This window comes from Thalassophryne amazonica, chromosome 4 (genome assembly GCF_902500255.1).
Source record: "Thalassophryne amazonica chromosome 4, fThaAma1.1, whole genome shotgun sequence".
In the NCBI taxonomy this organism is placed as follows: domain Eukaryota; kingdom Metazoa; phylum Chordata; class Actinopteri; order Batrachoidiformes; family Batrachoididae; genus Thalassophryne; species Thalassophryne amazonica.
The window spans coordinates 102,911,504-102,935,313 of NC_047106.1; the positions used below are offsets into that span (position 1 = coordinate 102,911,504).

Here is a 23,810-nt window from a genome sequence, read left to right on the forward strand (position 1 = left end):
GGCTGTGGAGCAGCGCAGGTAACACACGACAACAGTGCCAAAAAATAAAATAAAAATCCACTGGACAGGCTGTGGAGCAGCACAGGTAACACACGACAACAGTGGTAAAAAATAAAATAAAAATCCACTGGACAGGCTGTGGAACAGCACAGGTAACGCACGACAACAGTGCTAAAAAATAAAATAAAAATCCACTGAACAGGCTGTGGAGCAGCACAGGTAACGCACGACAACAGTGCTAAAAAATAAAATAAAAATCCACTGAACAGGCTGTGGAGCAGCCTGTTTATAAGGATATAGATCCTTATAAATGTACTTGTATGCTTTTGTCAGCCAATCAGTGCAGTGTGACGGCGAACTACGGGGGCCGGTGATGAACACATTTAAGCAGGGGTGTAAGCAGCTCTCAGTTGAATGGAGTCAGAGCTCCATCTACTGGACAAACGGTGCGAGGACATTTTACGTTGCAGACACAAACATTATTTCAGTAACTGTTCTGTTTATGAGAAATTATCGGCGTTCTATCGGCAGAATTTCAGCTGATAGTGAGTACTTTGAAAAGGGCTTATATCGGCCGATAATATCGGCCAGCCGATATATCGGTCAGGCTTTAATTTTAACTGTAGGTTATATGGAGAAAAACAGTTTAATGAATAAGAATACAGTAGTTCTTTGGCTACAATGGCTTTTTTCCAGTACTATATGGTTGAAAGTCAGATACACAAGTAGATATAAACCAATAGTTTTGTGAAATAAAAACAGAGTAAAGGTAAGATAACGTGGTAACCCTTAAAAAGAAAACTCTCTGATGGTTATCATAATGGCTATAGGTTTTATACTTGTGTTGAGGGAAAAAAACATGGATGGGCAGATGTTGGCATGAGCAGTAGTTTTGGAATCACTTGAAATCTCACTATCACAATGTCCTTCATTGAGCTCTGAATTAATTATATTTCATTGACTACATTACACATTTGCATTGATGTGATTAATCGTTGCACAGAGAGTTCACTAATTATGCTGACTTTCTCGAAAATCTGTGGCAACCACAAGAAGATGCTGTCTCAGCACCACATTTCCTGGGTGATGGGGGTTGGGTGGAGGGCACAGAAATGAGGCAGTGTGGCAAGGATGCTGGGTAAATTAATTGCAGGCCTATGCCTCCAATTAGACCTGACTGTCTTTAATTGGTGCTGAATGGAGTCCAAAGGCGTCTGCTGGGAGACAGAGAGATACAGCAAAGGAGGGAAGAGCTCTGTTTTTTGATCTGACCATCTCGCTCACTTATATGCATATTGACAACGCTTCAGCAGTTAAGAACAGTCAGCTAATTTGCATGTAAAGCAGGTCTGATAACCACAGCCGACTGGTTGGAGAGCAGCAGTATAACAACCTAAGATATCTTCAGGGTGTTAACTCCCTTGGCACCATTCTTGGAGACTCTTTGTTCACTATTGTAATCACTGCTCATGCACATGCTTTGGCACTGAGCGATGCCGTGCATCTATGTCTTATCTGCCATCGTTTAATTTCCCTTTACCTTTAAGGTGTGTTAGATTCCTGTTTACTGTTGCCGTTTTTTTCTTCTCTTTTGCTCTTTGATGTGAAAAATGACAGACGCGTAGCTGGAGCATCGCTAAGCCTAGACAAAGAATATGCTTCTGTAATTAAAGGGTGACTTTGCCCACAAATACTTTAATCAGCAGCACCTCTTCTGTAACGTAAAGAATTTGACCAAGTTCATGTGCTATTTTCAAAATATACTTCATGCTTCTAAATGTGATATTAGTACTATAATGTAGACCACTGCAGACAGGTACACCCTAGCGGAGACTATTAAGGGTACAGAAATATTTTTGCTGCTTTGAAGATCCCAATGAGGACAGTGGCCAGACAGAAGCCGATCCTTAGGAAAAGGCACATGGCAGCCCATCTGGAGTTTGCCAAAAGCCACCTGGAGGACTCTCAGACCATGAGAAACAAAGGTCTCTGGTCTGATGAGTAAAAGATTCAACTCTTTGGTGTGATGTGAATACCAGGCATCATTTTTGGAGGAAACCAAGCACCAGCCCTACAGTGAAGCATGGTGGTGGCATCATGCTGTGGGGATGAGACTAGTCAGGATTAAAGTAAAGATGAATGCAGTATTGTACAGAGACATCTTGGATGAAAAGCTGCTCCAGAGCCCTCTTGACCTCAGACTGGAGCAGCGGTTTATCTTTCAGGAGGACAGTGACCCTTAAGCCCCTTTCACACCAGGACCAACGTAGAATTGCGTATTGTGGCGTACTGTCTACACTAAGTTATGCAGCTCTACGCTCTAGTTGCGTCAAGCTTGTGGCATCATATTCAAGAAGACTGGAGGCTGTAATTGCTACCAAAGGTGCATCAACAAAGTATTGAGCAAAAGGTGTGAATTCTTATGTACATGTGATTTCTTCAACAACAACAAAAAACACTTTTTTTTTCATGTTGTCAATGTTGTCATTATGGGGTGTTGTGAGTAGAATTTTGTTAAAAAAAATTTTACTCCTCAGGCTGTATCATAAGAAAATATGGAAATAGTGAAGCCCCGTGAACGCTTTCTGAATGCACTGTAGATCAGGCCTTTGCCATGGCAAAAATAAGCAATAGTGTAATTTAAAACATCTTTAATGCCTGCACCCTATTCAAGTGTGTCAGTTGTTTCCTCAAACTCACTATCATACTTAGTGTGATACATAAATGAAACAAAGCCATTATTAAGGGTGTTAGATCTGTATATCTTTTAACTACAAAGGGAAGTCTCTGTTATTCTTAGAGTTGGTTGGAAATTTGACAAAGATTCAAATCCTTTCAAATCTGACCTTCTGTATGGTGAGTAATGCTATGTGTTGTAGAGTAGAGCAAAGGCACAATAACAGCATCACTCAAAAGCCTCTTTGCCCTCTATTTGAAATTATGGACGTTAGAATGAAGCCAGTGGTCATATAGTCAGTAATTTTTGTCATTTTCCTTTACAGGATCCCGTCTACGTCAAGAGGACACCCCACCTCGGATTGTGGAACACCCGTCTGACCTGATTGTATCCAAAGGGGAGCCTGCCACGCTAAACTGTAAGGCAGAGGGTAGGCCAACCCCGACAGTGGAGTGGTACAAGGATGGAGAGCGGGTGGAAACAGACCGGGACAATGTCCGTTCCCAGCGCATGCTGCTGCCCAGTGGGTCCCTTTTCTTCCTGCGCATTGTCCATGGTCGACGGAGCAAGCCAGATGAGGGTTCCTATGTCTGCGTTGCCCGCAACTACCTGGGAGAGGCAGTGAGCCATAACGCCTCGCTGGAAGTAGCCAGTAAGTGGGCTGTGTATTTGTTTGATCTCATCTTATTTCTTTTCTGTGGTCTCTACGATACGTGTGGATTGAAGAGTTTTGGTTTAGGTGCAGCTGAATAGCAGGCTCTTATTTCCTTCACTGGTTTGTCCTCAATGTGCTCATTGAGCTAGATAATCTTTCAGGAGAAGGGCAGGATGTGTTTAGCTCAGCAGCCTCTATAGGTTCACAAAGCCTTAGGGGGGAGAAATGGCCTGATCATTCCAGGGCCAGTGTCTTGGTAGGTGGTCAGAAGCTACAGTGGGAACAAAATAATTTCTGTTTGGCCTCTATCTGTTTTTTTGTCACAGATAGTTATGATAGATCCCTTTTTCACTGAAATATCAGCAGTTTCTTTGCTATAATGGTAGCTTGTTGTTACACGAGGTAAAGTGGATTGTAACTTTAATGGAGTCAACAAGCATGTTTGGAGACATGTTCGTAATTGGCAGTTGATGTGTGCAACAGAAGAATCATACTTTTTGTCTTTGAGTGGTAACCTATAAAATCTGCTTTCTTTGGTGAGGTCATCTCTTGAGATATATTATCACTTTGCCCTCTTGACTGTCTGAGACTGAAGGCTGAGGAGCAGAGCTCAGATATCAACTGCTCCTGTGGCACGGCAAGAAGCTGTCACCATTCCTCTCACAGTAATCTAATCAAGTTGAGGAAAGAGAGGATGTGTGTGTGCGCTTCTGAATGTGTGTATGTGTGAGTGAATGAGGGCTCTGGGGGTTGTAGTTTGGACTTTTTGCTTCTGAGTGTACTGGTTTTGGTACTTGGGGCAGTCTGATGGAATATGGCTCTTTGCTGCTTTTTTTTTTTTTTTTTGCTTTTAAAGCTGTTTGTGGGATCTGCACATAGGAGACATAAGTTGTTACACTTATTTGAAGTCAGCCAAGTGTCATGTACTGCACGAAAAATCAGACCACTTCAAGATCTTTTGATATATTCCTGTGATGTATCTCATAAGCTCTAGTTTTTGAAGTAAGACTGGATGGAAGTAAAGATGTCATCATATATCCCAAGAGATTTAATGCCAACCATTCTTGGCCACACAGAAATGGGAGTTAACCTTCTGGTCTGTTTTGCATTCATTCCTTCAAACGTGGAGGCAGACAAAGTATATAAAATATGAATATGAGCAATAAAATATAATCCCAACTTTTTGGCTCCAACCTGCCTGAGGTCATAATGCTAAAAATATCTTTCCATAAAGTAGAAGATATACAGTGTTTATTTCTGAGATGGTTTTTCAAGAAGAAAAACAAGACACTCGGTGGAACCCACGGAGACCAAAGTACTGAGTGCCGTTGGCTTGGATTCAGGACTGGACTACTTATTCTACCTCGAGTTCAAACAGTCCCATAATGACAAGCCACTGTGTTCCAGCCCTCTCGCGCTCTTTCTTTCTCACTTAGTTGATGTCTCTCACTCCCTTCTCTGCAACTCAGGTTTAACTACATATAATTATGTTGTCAGGACGACCACAGAGGGAACCCTGCCGAAAAACGAATCCAACAAAAAAAGCAAAGAAAGACAGAATTTTGTTTTCTATGCAAGAATACAATTAAACTTTAGGATAAATAAACTGCAAACTATAAATCAGAGTCTTTATGGAATACAAGATTTAAAACACTTTAAGCACTGTGTTACACCTAGTACTAAGCAACACACAATGACCATTGTCATTTTTACACCCAGCACCAACATTGTATATGTAGCACTTATAACTGCACTCATCTGTGTTCCCATGGGCGTGTTGGTCTTATAATGCCATCTTGTCCACAGTGTTTGTGCATTGCCATTGTAAGGCAGGAGAAAGCAACTGCATCATCGGTGAGAGAGAAAAAAAAAAATCTGGTTCCTGGTCTAAAGTGAAGCAGATTTTCTGCTATTTATATGGCACAGTGTACACATACACCTTACGTTGCTGATGTGTACACATTCTGGATGTACACACAAGCATGTGCATTAGCACATCAACTTACAGTGAAACTGAAATTAAAACAAAAATTAAAAGCAAAATAAAAATGGAAACCACAAAACGTCCTGTTACTGATTTGCTGCTTCACCTCAGGGTGCTTTGGTGGCTGCCCTCCACTCACACTGTGGTGCTTTGTGCACAGACCTGTTTCCTCACAAACAAAGCATTTCACCTGAGTCTGTGTAAACAGCAATGTGCCAGGTCCCAGTGCACCTGACTCTTAAAGGTAATGGTAGATGACAATGTTGACTTTATGCTGTGCCCAAAACACATTCATGATTACTTTTGGGTTTGATTACTACCCCTTTACACAATACACCTTACTTTGCCCTCAGATTATGCCACAAATTCACTTGTACAATTCACTTTAGATTGCATTAATAATTGCCACAACAGGACTCTCCAAGTTCTGTCTTGTCGTGACAGACTTTTGTGAAACATCATTATAGATTTGATGTTTTATTCGGTCCAGGAGACAACCAGGCTCATAATTTTGAAAGAAACTCTCAATATGGAAGTCATGGTTTTACCTGTGTATCTTGACTATCTCTGCTCAGCAGCATTTTTACTTTAAAACATGGGAACACAACTTTTTGGAGATGTTATTCTAAGAGCCTGCCTTTTACTGTTTCTCTTACTCAGCAGCAATTGTCAGCATAATCCCAGTTTCAACAAGTGCTGTTTTGCTAGGCTGGTCGAGCTAACCCAGTTTGTTTGGTTTACCATTAACTGTGTGTACAGTACGGCCATCTCTTTGGATAACCCTCTTAACCCAAAGCTTGTATTAATGCATTTACTATGAGTCCTGTTTGCCTTATGTAGTCATAGAATCCTATAGGTTTGTATTCTTTAAATGTTGAATGATGAATGTCATTTGATTGTGTATGAAAAGTGATGACTTGTGCAAAAGGAAAGTACACTGTTAATTACTGTAATGACAGTATTATCTATTCTTTTCATCATGAAATGCTGTTGATTATTCTCATCAAACTGGCAAAAACTAGTGACCCCTATATAAAACAGTGCACAGCACAATGCAAGTGTTATTCCTAACGAACAACCAACACAGTGCTTATGGCCAGCACTCACTTATTGTAAATAGGGAGTAGAATTGGGCCCATGGGTGTGTTGGTGTAAAAATGAGGGGTGGTCAGATACGGTGCAGGTGAAACGCTATTATGAGGAAGCTGAAAGGGCATTGCTTTGCACAGTGATACTGAATTGAAAACAACCATTAAACAAAATAGAAACAAACACTCCTGCCAAAATCCAAATTTCACATAAATGCTTCATTCCTTCTTGGCTGCTGTCTGTTGGTGTGATCTGATGCAGTGCAAGGATCTGCTAAGTTACCAGAAAACCTTTCACAAGTCCGCTTTCTCAGTAGCAGTGTGGCAGATTGCATCGGTGACAGATGACACTGATTAATTTATTTCATGTTACACCAAAGAGCTATTAAGTGAATGATAACACCTCCTTTTGCTCTGTACCCTATTTTGCACTTAGAAAAAAATGCTGTGTAAATCAGAAATAAATGAGTTGTCCATGCCCCAAAGGCACCTGCACAATGTCTCTTCAGCCAAACTCCTATTGCCTAATTTTGACATCTAATCCTGAACTTTCTTGGCAGAAAAAAAAACAAAATAACATTTGTGGTAATAGCAGCACTGTAGAATGACGTGAACAACTGAGAAGGTTTTGAACATGTTGAAAAAATGTGTATCATTTGGAGAAATCATGGTCCACAAAAGTGAAGAATTGAATGTAATTTGTGCAGACGATGGAGTAATATGTGCCTTTGATGTCAATTTTACAGACTGATTTTTATTTCATAAGTGCCTTGCAAAATAAATCATTGCTGCATGAATATGGATTTGACTGCTCTGTTATTTTGATGCCAGACTACAATTAAAGGGTGAAATTAAAATATGATGCATACTACAGCAAGTCATGAGCGATATCCTTGACCGGGGTGGGCAGCGATTGTGTGTAGCGGTGTGCTGTAGCACTACACAGGGGAGTGGGGGAAGATTAGCATAGCTTTACGAGGTGCACAGCGGTGTTCATCACTCTGGCTTGTGGCTACAATAGATGACATGGGCATGCAGGTAGAACATACAGTGATACGGACCTACCATTATCTGAGAATAAGCCTAATTCTCATTCTCCTCGACAACATAAATCCTACGAAATACCTGTCGCTCTCTTCAACAGAAGGCAGTTTTGAGATGTTAACATTTTTTACTTTTGAGTAATAATGTGATAATAACCACTTCGTTAGCACATAAGCTGTACAGAGTATTTGTGTGCATTTGGTTCCACCTTGTGTGCACATGTACTTGTCATGGGGCGCATCCCTATTCAGGTGTAGTCAGCACTGATGGGCTATCATTGGTATACATGAATCTGGATCTGGATTTTATCAGATTCCCTCATTTTTAGAATTGGGAAGACAATCGGGGCCACAAATCAGCAATGGGAGTTCGGCTTAAGACCACGTGCCAATGACTCCAATTACACCTGGCATTGAAATGTGTTTTGGGTGACTGGATTGCATTAGGGTGACACCTGACTCCATAACAGAACAGGTGTAAATTCACTCAAAACACAGTGAGTATAGCTCATGACCCAATCAAGCAAACCACCTCTGGATGTGGTCAAGGACATGTTATGCTCATATTGTATGCCACTGTAATTTTAAATACATTCCTAACCTATATACAATTATGTGGGCAGTACCAAATGGACACTGCAATCCTCTTCTCCAACTGCATGGCTGAGTGCAAGTGCGTGTCTCTTTGGGATAACACTAACCACAGTTTTCCACAAATAAATCAAAGCTTTCTTGGCTCACATATGCGCTCCCACATTCAGACTGTCTTCTGGACAGTGGTGGCACTGACCACAGCTGAAATCAAACCAGCTACTTTCAAAGGCCGCCTCCTCTGCTTTCAATTTCAGTATTCCAGCTGTTGAAGATGGTTTACAGAATGCACAACAGCATAGCTTTGCAGTTGGTATTTTCTTTTAATATGATGATAATGTGTAACATAAGTGAAGACACAGTAATCACATCTCCATGGACTGTAATTGTGATATTTATAATCACATTAAAATCAAATCTGCATTCAGTCTATATGTAGGAGACACTTTTTAATGAAAGGTATGAATTTAATTGGGTTGAAATCCCATCTAGATACATTGGGATATGACAAGTTTTAATGTAAAGTATAAATTTAATTGAGTAAAAATCATACAGTATCTACGTATATGCAATCTGGATAAGACAGATTTTAATGCAAGTTGTAAATATAATCAGATTAAAAATCACATCCACATATAATCTAGATAAGACATATTTTAAAGCAAGGCACAAAGGTTATCGAAATCAAATCACATCTCATTACAATCTGGATATGACACATTTTAAAGCAAGGTGTAAATATAATTGGATAATAAAATCACATCTGGACACAAGCTTGATATGACACATTTTAATGCAAGGTGTAATTGTAATCAGATAAAAAAAAAGACACATTTTAATGTCAGGTATAAATCACATTCCTGTATAATCTGTTGCTGCTGTCCATTTGGCTGCACCCGTTTTGTTCGGGGTCCTGACAGCGGATATAGGCAGATATGCATTAGTATTTGGCACAAGTTTTACACCGGATGCCCTTCCTGACACAACTCCAGTTTTACCTGGAGAAACACACACAGCCGCTGGTGTTCCAAAGAGGTCTCCCATCCAAGTACTAACCAGATGCCGCACTGCTTAGCTTCTGAGATCTGACGGGATCAGGCTGACGCAGAGCAGACCGGCTGCTACATTCCTGTATAATCTGTATATGTTACATTTTAAATCCAGGTGTAAATGAAATCAGGTTCATATTCCATCTCAATACAATTTCAATATGAGACACATTTTAATTCCAGGTATAAATAGGACGATAAATCATCAACATCTGGCCTAAAATATTTAAAAGTCCAGCAAATTTGTCTTCAGTCATTTTAAGATACTATAAAGTGTCAACAACAATCTGATGAAGCTTTTTGAATACAGACCTGGTATTTCTATCCGAACATGTTAAATTGATTATAGACTGCTTGGGAAGAAAACATTACGTTGCTTACACTGTGCAGCTTGGTGTGCCCAGTGGTCTTCGTGTGGCCTTGAGAGGCTCTATGAATAGTTCATTTCTCTTTTCCTCTGTGCACAGATAGGAAAGTGAAGTAATGGACGCCACACCGCTCCACTTGAGCGGGTGATAACCCCAGTGCCTGCTGTCTAGTGGCCTGGCAGACTACACAGTGCCGACCGCACAGAGCTGGCTGCGGGCCTCCTATTCACACACAGACTCCTCAGGGTTTACTTTATTCACTCACTAACAACAGAAGCAAAAGGATGTTTACATGAGTTTGGTCGACTGTATATAACTCTATTTGGCCAAGTTTATCTCTAAATCTCATTGATCCCGACGCCGCTGTGAAACCTCTGTCACCATGTGCGGCCAGCTGGCTGCAGTGTCTGTGAACGGTGGGGGGAAGGTCAGTGCGTTGAATACGCTGAGGGAGGCAGCGTTCATCTTGACAGATTTGGGGCTTTTCTTCGGGGTCATCTGCAGAGCGGAGGACAGTCGGCTGGCGTGCGCCGCTGTTACAACAGAATGGCTACCTCCTACTGATTCGCTTGCCTCCTGTACAGGAAGTTTCCTTCTACTTTACATCTGTTGGCTTCGAAAGACTTTGTGTCAACCACTTCAGCAAAACGCCTCCTTGAACAAAATCAACTTGTTGGTGTTGTGCCAGTTTATTCCTTCTCCTTTATTTCTTGTCAATTCTTTTTGTTCTTTTCTCCAATGCCACTCAGAGAACTGCAACACTGTCACTGAAACTGTTATTTCAATACCTGATGGCAGAGTAATTATTCATTTTCTATAGTGTTTGCCCGTCATTAACTTGTTACATCTGTTTGTTTGTTTGTGTTTTTTTTTATTTCATTGGGAACTAACTTGTGTCCTGCTGTTTTTGTTTTTTGACTGCCATGTTGATTTCTTTAACATTAGTATTGTCATTTATTTAGTTAGATGTTTGCAGTGTTGGTGGCCAAGTAGTTAAGTGCACTTGTTTGCAGTATGGAAGGGTACTTGGTTCAAACCCCACCCCTATCCATTCTCCATGTAATATGGAGTTGTGTCATCAAGGGCATCCGGCGTAAAACTGTACCAAATAAAAATGTAAATTCATCTCGGATCTGCTGTGGCGACCCCGATTGAGAACAAGGGGGTAGCTAAAGGGACTTAATATTTGCATTGCTAAGTGATTTAAAGTCATTGTCGCTTGGAGACGCTCTGAGCGAAAAAAAAAGAAGAAAAACAGAAAATTCTGCTCTTCCCTGCTATGGCATTTATCATATTGACAAATCGCACACAAATGACACACAATCCTAGCTCAGGATAGAGTAGTAAAAATGTGACGCCCACTCTGTCTTCAGCTCCTGACATTTCTGAGTGATTCTTTCTGTATTTGGACCTGAAGTACAAGTGGAGCTACTTTTAAAGCTATAGGGACACCCACAATTTAATTTCTCCTGAAATCCAAGCATTATAATGCTGGGTTATTTTTGAAATGTCTTGTAAAATTACAGTTCCTTTTAATCATGAGAATACCTTCATCTGGGGGGAATTACATGACAAATGTTTTCTTTTCTTTTTTATGGCATCTGTAGGAGGGCGTGCATGTGTGCATGCATGAGCTTTTGAAAAGATCGAAGTTACCTTGATGCGATGCATGACACTGATGTGTGAAATGTTTTGTAAATCACTCCAGAGGTGTTATCAAGTTACAAAACATCATTTTTCACTTTAGAAGTGTTTATTTCTCACTCTTTTACATAATATATGAGAAACATCTTAGATTTACACATAAACACTGCAGTTTCAGAGCGTTTTCTGCAATGTTAGTCGAAGAGCCACAGAGTGCTGAGCCAACACACGTCACTGTACCTCTCTGCTGTGATTGGCTGCCACTGTGTACTTCCCATAATGCTTTGCACAAGTCTGGAGAAGTCCAGTCTGTGATCTGTGATGCCACTGTCATAGATTGGATTGGTCTCTACCATCGCAGCTGTCTGTAGTTTGAGGCCATGTGTTCTTTTCAATTTTTTTCCTTCTGGGGAACTTATTATTATTATTATTATTATTGTTGTTTTTAATATTATTTTGGAGAATTTTGATCATATTGATAATGTCATGTTATGAATCCGCTATTTAAAGGCTAATAAATAAAATTATAGTAGTTGGTTGTCCATTCGGCTGCTCCCGTTTTGTGTTCGGGGTCGCCACAGCGGATACAACCAGATCTGCATTGATATTTGGCACAGGTTTTACACCGGATGCCCTTCCTGACGCAACTCCAGTGTTACCTGGAGAAACACACACAGCTGCTGGTGTTCCAAAGAGGTCTCCCATCCAAGTACTAACCAGATCCCGCACTGCTTAGCTTCTGAGATCTGACGGGATCAGGCTTACACAGAGCAGATCGGCTGCAAATAGTGGTCCCAGTCAAAATTATTTTCATGCCTTAAATCCTAAAAAACTCAGTGGCCTTATACTTTTAATATCCTCTGTTCATGTGAATGCACAACTGGTTTGATTTTGCCGCAACCCTGCATCGAGATGTATGGAATTATTACTTTAAAAACACTTAATAAGCTTTGCTTCAGCCCACACCCTTTCGGACTCACTAGTTTTGTCTGTGTTTGTTTGTGGAATTGTTCATTTTTTTCTATTTGAATATTTTGTGTGCCGAATAAAAACTTTGTCACTTTGTCACTTTGTCACACTTCACCACACCAGTAAATCATTGGGGTGCTTCTGTATGGGTCACACATCAACTGTAGTCTGTTACATTACTACAGGAGGATCATAACGGAAGTGTGAAGTGGCCTTTATGGACTTCTTATGAAATTATATATAACACCATCCTGTGGTGGTCAGAGTGAAGTATAAATGACTCAGAGTGGGATTACGGCTCAGTAGAACACAATGCTGGCTCACTGTTGTTGTAACAAATGTTCACATTATGGAAAACCTTTCTGAGAAGACCAGTGTCAGAATCCTGGGCTGTGAGCCCTCAAACAGCTGTAGCACAGATTAAAGTTCAAAACACAAACATGAGACCAGGATGTGCTGACAAAGGGACAGAAAAATCGAAAACACAAGTGAACAGAGGAGAAAAGGGCAGAAAAAAAAATAAGCGAGCATGAGAAGAAACAAAAAAACGAGAACAGCCAAACCCTATCAGAAGCAGGAGCACGTGCTGGCAGCCTGCCAGGCGGCTGGAGGCAGAGTGTTACAGCTCTGTGGCAGTTATTTGTCTCAGGAAGGTTCAGAGCAAATTGGTGCAAACGGCACAGCCAGCGTCTGCAAGATGAGTCAACATGCAGCCAAGGCGTGGGCTCAACACCACAGACTCCGCTTGGCGTCCACTCCAGTCTGTTTTATGTTGGAATGTCAACCCTTTTCCACAATATCACATGCCGCTGTTGCATGTGTGTGTTTAGCTGTCAAAGCGGAGTTCACTTTCAGAGCACTATGCAGAGTTGCGCACAAACGCTGTTGGCGGTAAAAGTCCGTACAGTCTTGTCACGGCGTTATTATGTTTTCATTTTGCATTTGCCTGTTGTGAATAGTTGGTGTAGTTTGAGGCAATTTCAGTCAGATGCTGTTAATCTTTAAATTATGATCCACGGGAAAAAGAACTGGCTACTGTCTAATTACACTCCCTTCAGCACATAGATGTCAACTGAGCCTTTATTAAGCCTTTGTTTGAAAGATACATAGAATATGCCTATTTCAATTATCATACCCCCTGCAACCAGTGTTTTGAATTTTTATATATTTCACTATGTATTTCCATGAGCACTGCAACAGCAACTCCTCCTTAACTGATTTGTATATTTTTTTGGAAACTTCACAAAGTGGGAGCACAACACATGACTATGCACATGAAGGAAAATAATTCCAGTCTGTTGTCTTAAAGGAAAGATAACTGGGGTGTCTGTCTGTCTTTAATGCCAAGGACAGGTTCTTTTGAACAGGTTCAAAAGAATGAAAATGAAAACCAGAAACAATTTCTATATCACTAGGATCAACAACAAAACCAGAGGAGGCAAATACTGTGCTCTGTACCTTTGTAAATGTACGAGCATCTTGCCTGTGGGGATCCATGGGCTCTAGATTGAGTAGTGTACTTTACAACATAGGTAGCTGACATTTTTCATGGGTGGGAACAAATTATGAAAATTTTCTATAATGAGTTAGAATAGAGTGTGATTCCAGAATGTTTTTAGAACCTTAGACCGCCACAGTTTTTTGAAAACAACTCAAGCTTTTTTTTTTTCCTGTTTACTGCGTATTTCTTTATGTTAATTTACTCTCTTAAAGGGGAACAGAAACACTTTTTGAGAATTTGTTTGTGCATTCCTTGGTAAAAATTAAGTGTTATTCATACACTTGCAAAATGTTTGAGTGCAGTGTACAGTTGTATATTGGCCGATTGTACTAGAACAGTGGGGGGACCATATATTGTATTTCGTGTTCTTATGTCAGATTTCCTATATTTCATTTTGTGTTGTGTTTCAGTTTAATGTTGTCAGTTGAATTTAATTAATACAATACCTGCTAACCAGTTTGCTAATCCATGACTTTCAAAACAAATTCATCACATTTATGTACAACAATGTACGACAGCAGGGGTGGTGGCCAAATAGTTAGTGCGCTTGTTTTCAGTGGGGAATGTTCCTGGTTTAAACCCCACCCCTGTCACATTTCGCCATGTAATGTGGAGTTGTGTCAGGAAGGGCATCCGGTGTAAAACTTGTGTTAAATCAACATGCAGACCCACCTTGGATCTGCTGTGGTGACCCCAAGTGATAACAAGGGAGCAGCCGGTGGGACTTACTCTGTATAACACTGTACATGCAAACAACTAATGTGGCAGTGTGGGGTAGGTAATTTTATCTTAATCACAGACCTACAGTTTCTAATCAAGTTTAATCCATGTAAATGGAAAGGCTTTCATCATGCATTATATGTTTGTCTGTTGAAGGTATTTTGCAGTTAAATATGTCATAAATATATGTTGCCAAGGCTTAAAAGAACAACAACAAAAAAAAAACCCTTTTCTACATGTGATACTTTTCCAAGCAGTGTGATACACAACAAAGTCACTGTTACAACTATGTGTGGTGCTGTACTTGTTAATATTTTGAGCTTGTTGACTAAAATCTGTAGATGATGCATCCTGGCAGATATTAGCTAAGCTTGATGACCCAGAACATAGTTGTCAGTCCCTGCATTAACAGCGGGGCACATGATTCTCATGCCTCAGTCAGTCAAGTAAAAATGTGTTAAATGTTAGACTGATTTAGGAGATTTTAGAGCACAGATATGACAATCACATATTGCACCAAGACATAGCACAACTAACACTCCTGAATTCAAAGCCAAAGAAGCTGAAATTGCTCATCCTGACAGAAGGAGCAGTACAACAGCAGATAAGACCCCGGGTGAGGAAGTCCAAAGAGTTTTACAAGCTTTTCGTACGTTTACAAGGCCCACTGGCGAGAAGCCAAGAGACAACATATATGTCCTGCAGACTGAGAGAAATTCATTGAATGGATTTGGATCTGGCTTAGTTGAAATAAATAATATGGACAGAGTGCAGCTGAATAGAACGTGTCCTCCTACTTCAGACTCAGGAGGTCAAATACAGGGCACACCTGTCTCTGTGGTGAAGTGTCCTTCAGCAAGTCACTTTATCCCAAATTACAACTTGTCAAAATGGGCGCTTGGCATTGATCTCTATGTACTGTAGATTATCTGGTATTGCCAGATCAAACTGCAGCCAGCATTCACTGTGTTGCTGCTGCCTTGGTACCAGCTTGTAATACCTGATGTGCTACTGGGTACATATAAATAATGCACAATATTTTCATGCCCAACAATACAGCTTTGAAGCAGAATTAAAACTTATATTTGGCCTTTTGTCATTACCCACAGTGCAACATTTTGCAATGTAACTGTGTAAGTTAGTCCCTTCCGCTGCACCCTTGTTATCGCATGTGGTCGCCACCAAGTGGACCTGCATGTTAATCTGGAACAGGTTTTACGCCGGATGCTCTTCCTGACGCAGCTCCACATTACACGGAGAAGTGGAGCGAAGGTGGGGTTTGAACAGGGAACCTTCCACACTGAAACCAAGCGCACTAACTACTTGAGTTCCGGTGCCACAGACTGAACGGTCCCCCCTACAGATCAGTACCCCCTGCCTTCAGTGCACATGTGTCATTTCAGAGCATTAGCAGCGATTAATATATTTTTCTGCTTAAAACTGACTTTAGAATGATTAATAATCACATAATTCCCTTTGATGGGTTTGGGTGTAGAGAGTCAGACTCAGAGAGTCAGTCTCAAACGTGCTGCTGTGGTGCTCTGATAGCTCCCCTGTGTTATATTATGAAATAATGCTGAATTTATGTGGAAATGATTGTTGTACAAAAGCTTCAGATATCTTTCGCCGAGATAGATGTTGACTGGAGGGCAGTTTGAAGCAGAAATGAGGCGGTAATCGGTGAATCGCTGATGCCGCTCAGAAATGACGGAAAGAGATGTCCAGCAAATATTTTTTGCATTGTGGTTTTAGCTCAAAATTTATCTCTTCATGTAAACACGATAATGAGGTCAAGATTCTAAATTCCATTGTAGAAACTGACATTGGGTGTGCTGTATATGCTCACTGACTCTTCATAAAGATCATAAACTTTGCATTTATTGAAGAGCGCAGTAGTACAGCAGATAAGCAAATAATTACGCATTTTTTGATAAAAGCATGACATTTGGCATACACATTTCTAAATTAACTTAATGACTTATAGGGATCATTGATAAATTACACATGTCAAAATTTTAAAATGTTCCAATCATATTAAAAGCTATACCCTATAGATTCTAAAAGGTAAGTTACTCCAATTTTGTTAAAAAAAAAAGTGATGCAAATTCTTGGTTGAGCTGTTACAATTAATAAATGGAATGGTTTTGACTGTGTTGAATGCTTTGTCTGTTAAGTAAAGGTCAAACAAGGTTGACATCCATTGGATTGTATGACATATGACATATGTTACTCCATAACATGAGAATGAAGCATGACAAATAATTGGATCAACTCTAACTTTTGACCCCTGTACAAACTGATACTGACATTTGTCATTGTTTTTCTTGATTTTCCCCATAAATCAATAACATTCACTAGATAGTCCAAACTATACCTTTTTGTAATGTTTATGATCAAATAATGTGGTTTATTTTTCAATATGATTGGAACATTTTTCAATTTTCAATTTGATAAATGGTTGCCATGGGTGACGTATTGAAAATTCATGATGGCCCAATATCCAGTTGTATTTGGGATACCTTTGGCTATATATGGACCAAATTCTATTCTTTTATCACAAAATGTACAATTGTTACGGAACCTTTAGCTAAGCATACACCACTACAGTTGACTTGGTCCAAGAGAGTTCATTTTTAAGCTGATGCAGGTTTGACAGGTTGATTTGCATGACACAATATTTATTTATTTATTTATTCATTCATTCAGTGAAGCTTTCCCAGAACAAGACTGGGTTATGCTGGCAGTGTATTTCTTGTTGCTTCCATCAGCAGCTGTGTGTATACTGGAGTACTGTGTGAAGTACAAGAACTAAGGGCTCAGGTATACAGACGAGAGCAAAGGATCCAACCCAAAGTGCCATCAATCACTGAGTGTTCCACCCATCTCACACATAGCTTCGTGGGCCAGGAAAGACAGAAACATGCCCTCCACAAAGTACCAAACCCTCTTCTTTGCTGCGTCTGTCTGTTTTTGCCAGAGAAAATTTCTTAACAAAAAGACACAATATGAACACAAAGTTGGGCACAGCTGCATATTTTGAGACAAAGGAATGCCACATTACCCAATCCCAAATGATTTAGCTAATTTCTCATAGCACCCCTACACTATCGGAGTGTCAGGATGGAATACAAGAAGAAAATAAATACAGAGACAGGGTGAAGAAGGTACATTTTAATGAGGATATGAAGTGCATGCTGTTCAGCCGACGCCTCAGGTTGTCACGGGGGGATAGATATTTGGCTGTTTGAATTTAAATGAAAGCAAGTAGCAGAGACGGGCGTACATTGGATTTGCTAAACAAAGCTGAGTCGCGCAGGCATCCTCTTTTTGCCTTTTGGTTGTTCGTTCACTGCAGAATGGAGCTCGACTCTCTTATCAAGACCTGAGTGTTGACGTGAGAAAACCACATTTTAAGTACTTTCCTGTGTCTTGGTGGTGGTTTGTGACGTCTTGCCTTTTACACGAGGACATCGCCCAGAAAAAACAAGCCGAGTTGCCGTGCCACTTTGTGTCTGGGTGTCTGGACACTTTCTTAAACATCGTAGTCCCCCCCCATCCTCGCTGTGACTTATTATTCATTGCTGTGTAATCCTCGCCTCTGGCCATGGTAAAGAATAGGATCAAGGTAGGATGGGTGATGGCTCTCCGTACATTGGAGTTTGTATTAATAAGATGAAGTGCTGGCTGAGAGCAGATAAGATACAGCATGTTTGCTCTTGAGTCCCGTGGTTCTGTACTCCAGACGCCCGCTCACTGCAGAGTACCTTTACTTCAAAACTGTGATCTGTTGCTTGTACATGCAAGGTTCATCTTGGGTTTTCTGTGGATGTTTTTTTTTATTACCGTGTTTCCACATTTGCTTAGGTGTGTCTCTGCCTGGGCTCCATATGTGCTAAATGTTCTTGTTGGTAATCTGTGTGTCAGTAAAAACCGGATGAGTGGACGCCGCTAACTCTGATCTGTACTTCTCCCGTGTAGACCTGGGTATTACTCTTGTTGTAAGGTGTAATCTTCGCTTGATCTGAGCCTCTGCTGTGGTCAGCGGTCTGTGTGTACTGCTTGCACATGTGCATGTCTGTGTGTGTGTGAGGTTTTTGCGTGCACACATGCTTGCATTATGGTGTCTGGTCATATGACGAAGCGTTCTGCTCTGTGGACATGCTCCGGTTATTAAACCTGGGTTAAGCCCTCTCTTCTATCATGCTTCCCAGTCCGAGACGATGGAATCAGGGAGAATTAAGGGGTTTGGAGATGGGAACTTTGGGGATTTGCATCCAGTGTTTTAGCAAAGTTAGGAGAATGTGCTCAAGGGGAAGACTGTGTCTACATTATGTGTATGTGTAGGGACTTTGTGACGGCCTGGTTTTCTTGTTTTTCTTAATTATTCACTACCAATACACAGGCCACCAATTCACTACGTGCGTATCATGTTTTTGCTGGTGTCTGTAGAGCTGGTACCCTTTGCATTGGCACAATGTGTCAGAAAATTAATCATCTATGTACAGGAAAACTCTTTTCATTCCAAGTACCATGTCGCCTCTTCCCTGGTGACTCGTCAAAGTGGTTCTTCTTTTGCTTTCTCAGTCATTCTTAAATGGCCTCAGGTCAGGTCTGGGAGCATGTGCTTGTGCAGCACATCAACATATCCACCACGCAAAGATGGATATGGTGGCAACTGCCAAACAGATCACCAGTCAGTCTGCACTTCTTGAAAATAATTCAGCTCAGTTCAGTTCAATTCAGTGTATTTATATTGCACCAAGATCACAACAAAGGTGCCTCAAGGTGCTTGCCGAGCAGCAGACAGCCTGATTCTCATGAGGTTCCATAGGCCTGTAACAGAGTAAATGGTGTCTGTCGAACTCGTCCTATATCAGCTAATGTGAGTTTGGTCTTCTTTTCCAAGATTCTCTGACCTCTCTACCTTTTCCTGCCTGTTACTTATACTTATGTCTCAACCTTTTGTGCTTTTTCACTTGGTCTCCTGTGAATTTATACAGAACAAAAGATTGAAGTGAAGAGACGGGGCTGATTCCACAACCTCTGCATCAGAGAAGTGATGGGAAAGGGGTGGGGGCGAGGGGCGTGTGTAACTGAAATTTTATCACAGTTCTAGTGTGTTGCTGAGCCTGGAGCGTGACAGGCAGGAAAGACTGGAGCAGTAGGCAATTGAGCCAAGCACTGATAATGATCTATCTTATCTGACTACAAATAAAATGCAGCATTTGATCAGTGACAGCTGATAGTCAACGCCTTGCCATCAGTCACTGACAAATACACTGGAGGATGCATTGTGATATTCAGCTGTCATCTAATTGGCTTTGCCTGCTGTGGCTTCTAATGGCGTTCTCTTCATTGTGCTAGTAACAGAAAATTGTGTCCTAAAATCATACTGTAGTGTGTCAGATAACAGAATATTTCAAGGGAATTTTTCAAATGATACAAGCATGAAATTTGGCAAAATACTTCTATTCCAAGATGGCTGCCATGCTTGATATTGAAATTCTGTTGATCATAAATATATGCACAGACTCACCCAATATTGATGATTATAGCATCAAAATTTGGAACTCCGCAAGCAAATCCTCAACTCAAGCAATATTATTTCAGCATGGCAAGTGTGTTTCCTGCCAGTATGTAAACCTCTGTTAATTTCCTGACTACGCTTCCTGCATCCTTGGCAGTGATGCCGGTAACGCGTTACTTAGTAACGCGTTACTCTAATCTGACCACTTTTTTTAGTAACGAGTAATCTAACTTGTTAATCTTTCCAAATCAGTAATCAGATTAAAGTTACTTCTCCATGTCACTGTGCGTTACTATTATTTTTCATTGTGGGTCGATAACAGCATTAAACTTGGTCCGTGGGCAGGAGGTCGGGGTTCGACTGAACTGCCCACTTTAAGCGAGCTGTGAGCTTTTAATCCGCGGTTTTTTGCAGCTGCTCGAATCGTCCTCACCTCTTAAAGCGCGGTGATCAGCACACCTGCACTGAACTTTACAAAGACATTTTTATACTTTTTTTCCTCCTTTATTTAGAATTCTGAGCTGAGCCGCTCCGTATCTGGTCGTTAAAAACAGCTGATCCTCCGCGACGCGTCAACAACTAACACTATTTTCCACTCAAATGCACCTAAACTCTCTTTCTGAGGACCACATGATGTGAAAACGCAATAAAACTTTCTTACCTGTAAATCTGGTCATGTTTTCTGCATAAATAAATGTTATCCATTCTTTGTGCTCAAACGCCAAAGCAGGGGCGAATCTAGATGGAATGGGGGCGTGGGGCAAGGATGTGCCCCCTCCCCCACAACACCCCTAGATTAAAGGTGCAATTTTGAAGCCGTTTTTTACTACAACTAATATTGCTTAAAATAATAATAATTTCGACAAGTAAAATGTTTAGAGAGAATTTAAATGTTAGAAAAATGTTAGAATTTAATAGTTACCTTTATAAACAATGTAGGCTCGAAATTGCAAGTTTTACTGTTACAGTGCTGTCAACAGTTAAATATGAGGTCAAGAAAGACGTCTTTATTTTACTTTTTATAAAACAAGTATTTATTTTCATTGAAGTCAAGAAAGGGTGACTATAAAGTGAGTTTTGGCAAAACAGGTATCACTGTCATGTTGAGGTGGCAGAGGGTTGTTGTCGGCAGCTGGGAAAAGTAACTAAAAAAGTAACTAGTAATCTAACTTAGTTACTTTTACAATTGAGTAATCAGTAAAGTAACTAAGTTACTTTTACAATTGAGTAATCAGTAAAGTAACTAAGTTACTTTTTCAAAGTAACTGTGGCAACACTGATCCTTGGAGCTTTGGTTGGTGTAACCATCAGGGGCCGACACTGTTGTATACAACGGCTGGGACCAAGCTTTACTAAATTATAAATAACTTTTAAATGATATGAGATAGAAACTTACTTTTTTTTTTTGCTGAAAAGTTAACTCCCCAGACTTTCGATCCACCGTTGGCCATCTTTGTACTCCTCATAGAAGCTGAGTGATGACGTACGCAATGTGAGTGTCCAATCGGAATTGGTTCACCATCACATGGTTTTCCAAAATCCAATCGTAGGGCAGATTTACCTCATGTGATGAACCAAAGGTCGTTTTCAGGAGTGATATCTTACTAGTTGGCCCGTTTGAATAGCCCCCTACCTCCTCCAATGCGCCCTGCGCCATTATGCACAGCGAAAGTGAAAGCAGACAGAGCAGATGGAGAGCCTCGCATAACAATCTCACATGCTCAAACAAAGAGTGTGTAACTATAAGGATTGCTCCACTAGTTTGCATTTGAATGTTACTGGATTACTCTGTGACTCTCTCCCTCTGGCGTAAAGCACTGTTTACCATATCAATGAGGTGAGGGAGAGGGGCTGCTCCTCAGACTGTAAGGAACCAAAGTGTGAAATGAAAGCTGCTTGCAGAGTCAGACAGAAGACTCCAAAACACAGTAGAAATATAAATTTGTGATGTGACCTTTGTGTAATAGCAGACAGAAATTGCTTTGAGTTAAAGACAAACAAAACACATAGACCATTTTTATATATTGTTCAAAATGTGCATTTGTGTTTATTGTTTGAACTTTTTTGTTGTACAGTCTTTCACACAAGACCTCAAATTATCTTTTTAAAGTGTCAAAACAGTTGTTTATTATAGTTTGCTGTGTGTTTTCAATAAATGTGTGTGGGAAATTATTTTCCCGCTTTACTTTTTTCTTTGTTATTTCTGATTGTAAACCTTTATTACAGTTATAAAACACAACAAAAGCATATATATTATGAAAGAACAGGTTGTCCTGAAAAAAAGAGACATAAAACTTGATTGTGGGATGCAAGGAGAGCAGTTAACAGCAATAATAAAACATTTATGCCAGGCGAGTGAATTGTCCAAAAAATGCCCTCGGACCCCAGAGGGTTAAAGTAAAAAATAACCTTTTTCCTCAACATGTCCAGGACACTGTTCAAAATGAGGGACTCCAGTCATAATTTGCGAGGAACATTATTATTTCAAAAACTAAAGATTCGAACTACAGTAAAAAGTCATTGTGTTTCTGTTAAAGGTGTTAATATTTGGAATTTGTGCCCGGCCGGATAACATAAAGTCACTCGGTAACTTGGTTGGTTTCAAAAGGCTCTTCAAAAATCATTTAATTACTTGTTATAACATGATGAATTAGGTTTATCAATTTTGTTTTGGTTTTTTGGGTTTGTGCATGGTCCATTGCTATTTGCATGTTTGTGTTTTGACATCTTAGTTTAGTGATTACTTTAAATTTTGTATCAGTTATCATGGGTGTGTGTGTATATATATATATACATACATATATATATATATATATTGGTTAAAGGGGTGGGTGTTTATAAGCTTTTGCTTCTGTCCACACCCAATCAGTAACATGGGCGCTAAGTCAGATTGTTTTCTTTGTTTTCACTGTGAGGTTAATTTGTCATTTTGGTCTGTGTGTGCTGAATAAATTCATTCATTCATTCGTCATCACAGTCCAACTAGCTCTAAATGGGTATCAGCCTTGGTTGGGGATGTCACCTGTGATGACCGCGCCATTCATGCAGAGTTGAAGACTGCCATCTGCAGCATGTCATGATGAGGATAAACACTGGCATGAGGGCCTCAATGTTGGCATGGGTCTTGCATATTCATATTTATGAACCTACTTTGGACACAAACATCATCCAAATTGGTCCACATGGTGGAATTCTGTCTCAGTGTGCCAGTTCTCTTTGTTTCATTTTGAAAATCCAAGTGTTCTGCAGGCTGCTGCAAAACAGTAATACTTAAGGAGTGTGTGTGCGTGTGTGTGTATCTATCTATCTATCTATCTATCTATATCTATATATATATATATATATATATATATATATATATATATATGTACGTACATGCATTTTCTATAGTCACATATTTCAATTAAGGGTCAGGGGTTTGCTGGAGCCTATCCCAGTAATCATTGGGCATGAGACGGGGTACACCCTGGACAGGACACCAGTCTATCGCAGGGTAGACACATATAGACAGACAAACACGTTTACACCTGTGGCCAATTTAGTCATCAATTCAGCTAACCCACATCTTTGGAAGTGAGAGTAACCTGGAGCACTTGGAGGGAACCCACACACACATGGGGGACATGCAAACTCCATACAGAAAGAACCAGAACAGAAGCGATCCTAGGACCTTCTTGACCAGTTTTGGTGCTTGACCCATCATATGCAAGAATATTTCAGTTACTAGCTGAAGTACTGGAATGGGAGGAAAATCCTACTCGTCTTCATGTTTCAGACTTACATTTCCTTCCTTTTCTACTGACCTTTTGGCAGTGCTCACAGTTCTTTGTGAACCCCAGATATTTAGGATGTTACGGTTCACAGTTCAGACGTGGAGGCTGACTCTGGATTGTCACAGTATTGCTATGCTAATGACAAAGGACATAATGGCAACAAGTTATCACTGACCATAATTGAAGTTTGCAGGTCACGTCTGAAAGGTTTTGTTTGGCTT

General features: G+C 40.3%; 1 protein-coding gene across 1 annotated transcript in view; it reads left to right on the forward strand.

Annotated features, from left to right (window-relative positions):
• Window positions 1–23,810, forward strand: part of robo1 (roundabout, axon guidance receptor, homolog 1 (Drosophila)) — a 516,486-nt gene that overhangs the window by 154,159 nt on the left and 338,517 nt on the right. Inside the window, 1 exon segment of the mRNA XM_034168365.1 lies at window positions 3,003–3,329. Within this exon segment, the coding sequence (XP_034024256.1) occupies window positions 3,003–3,329 (327 nt within the window).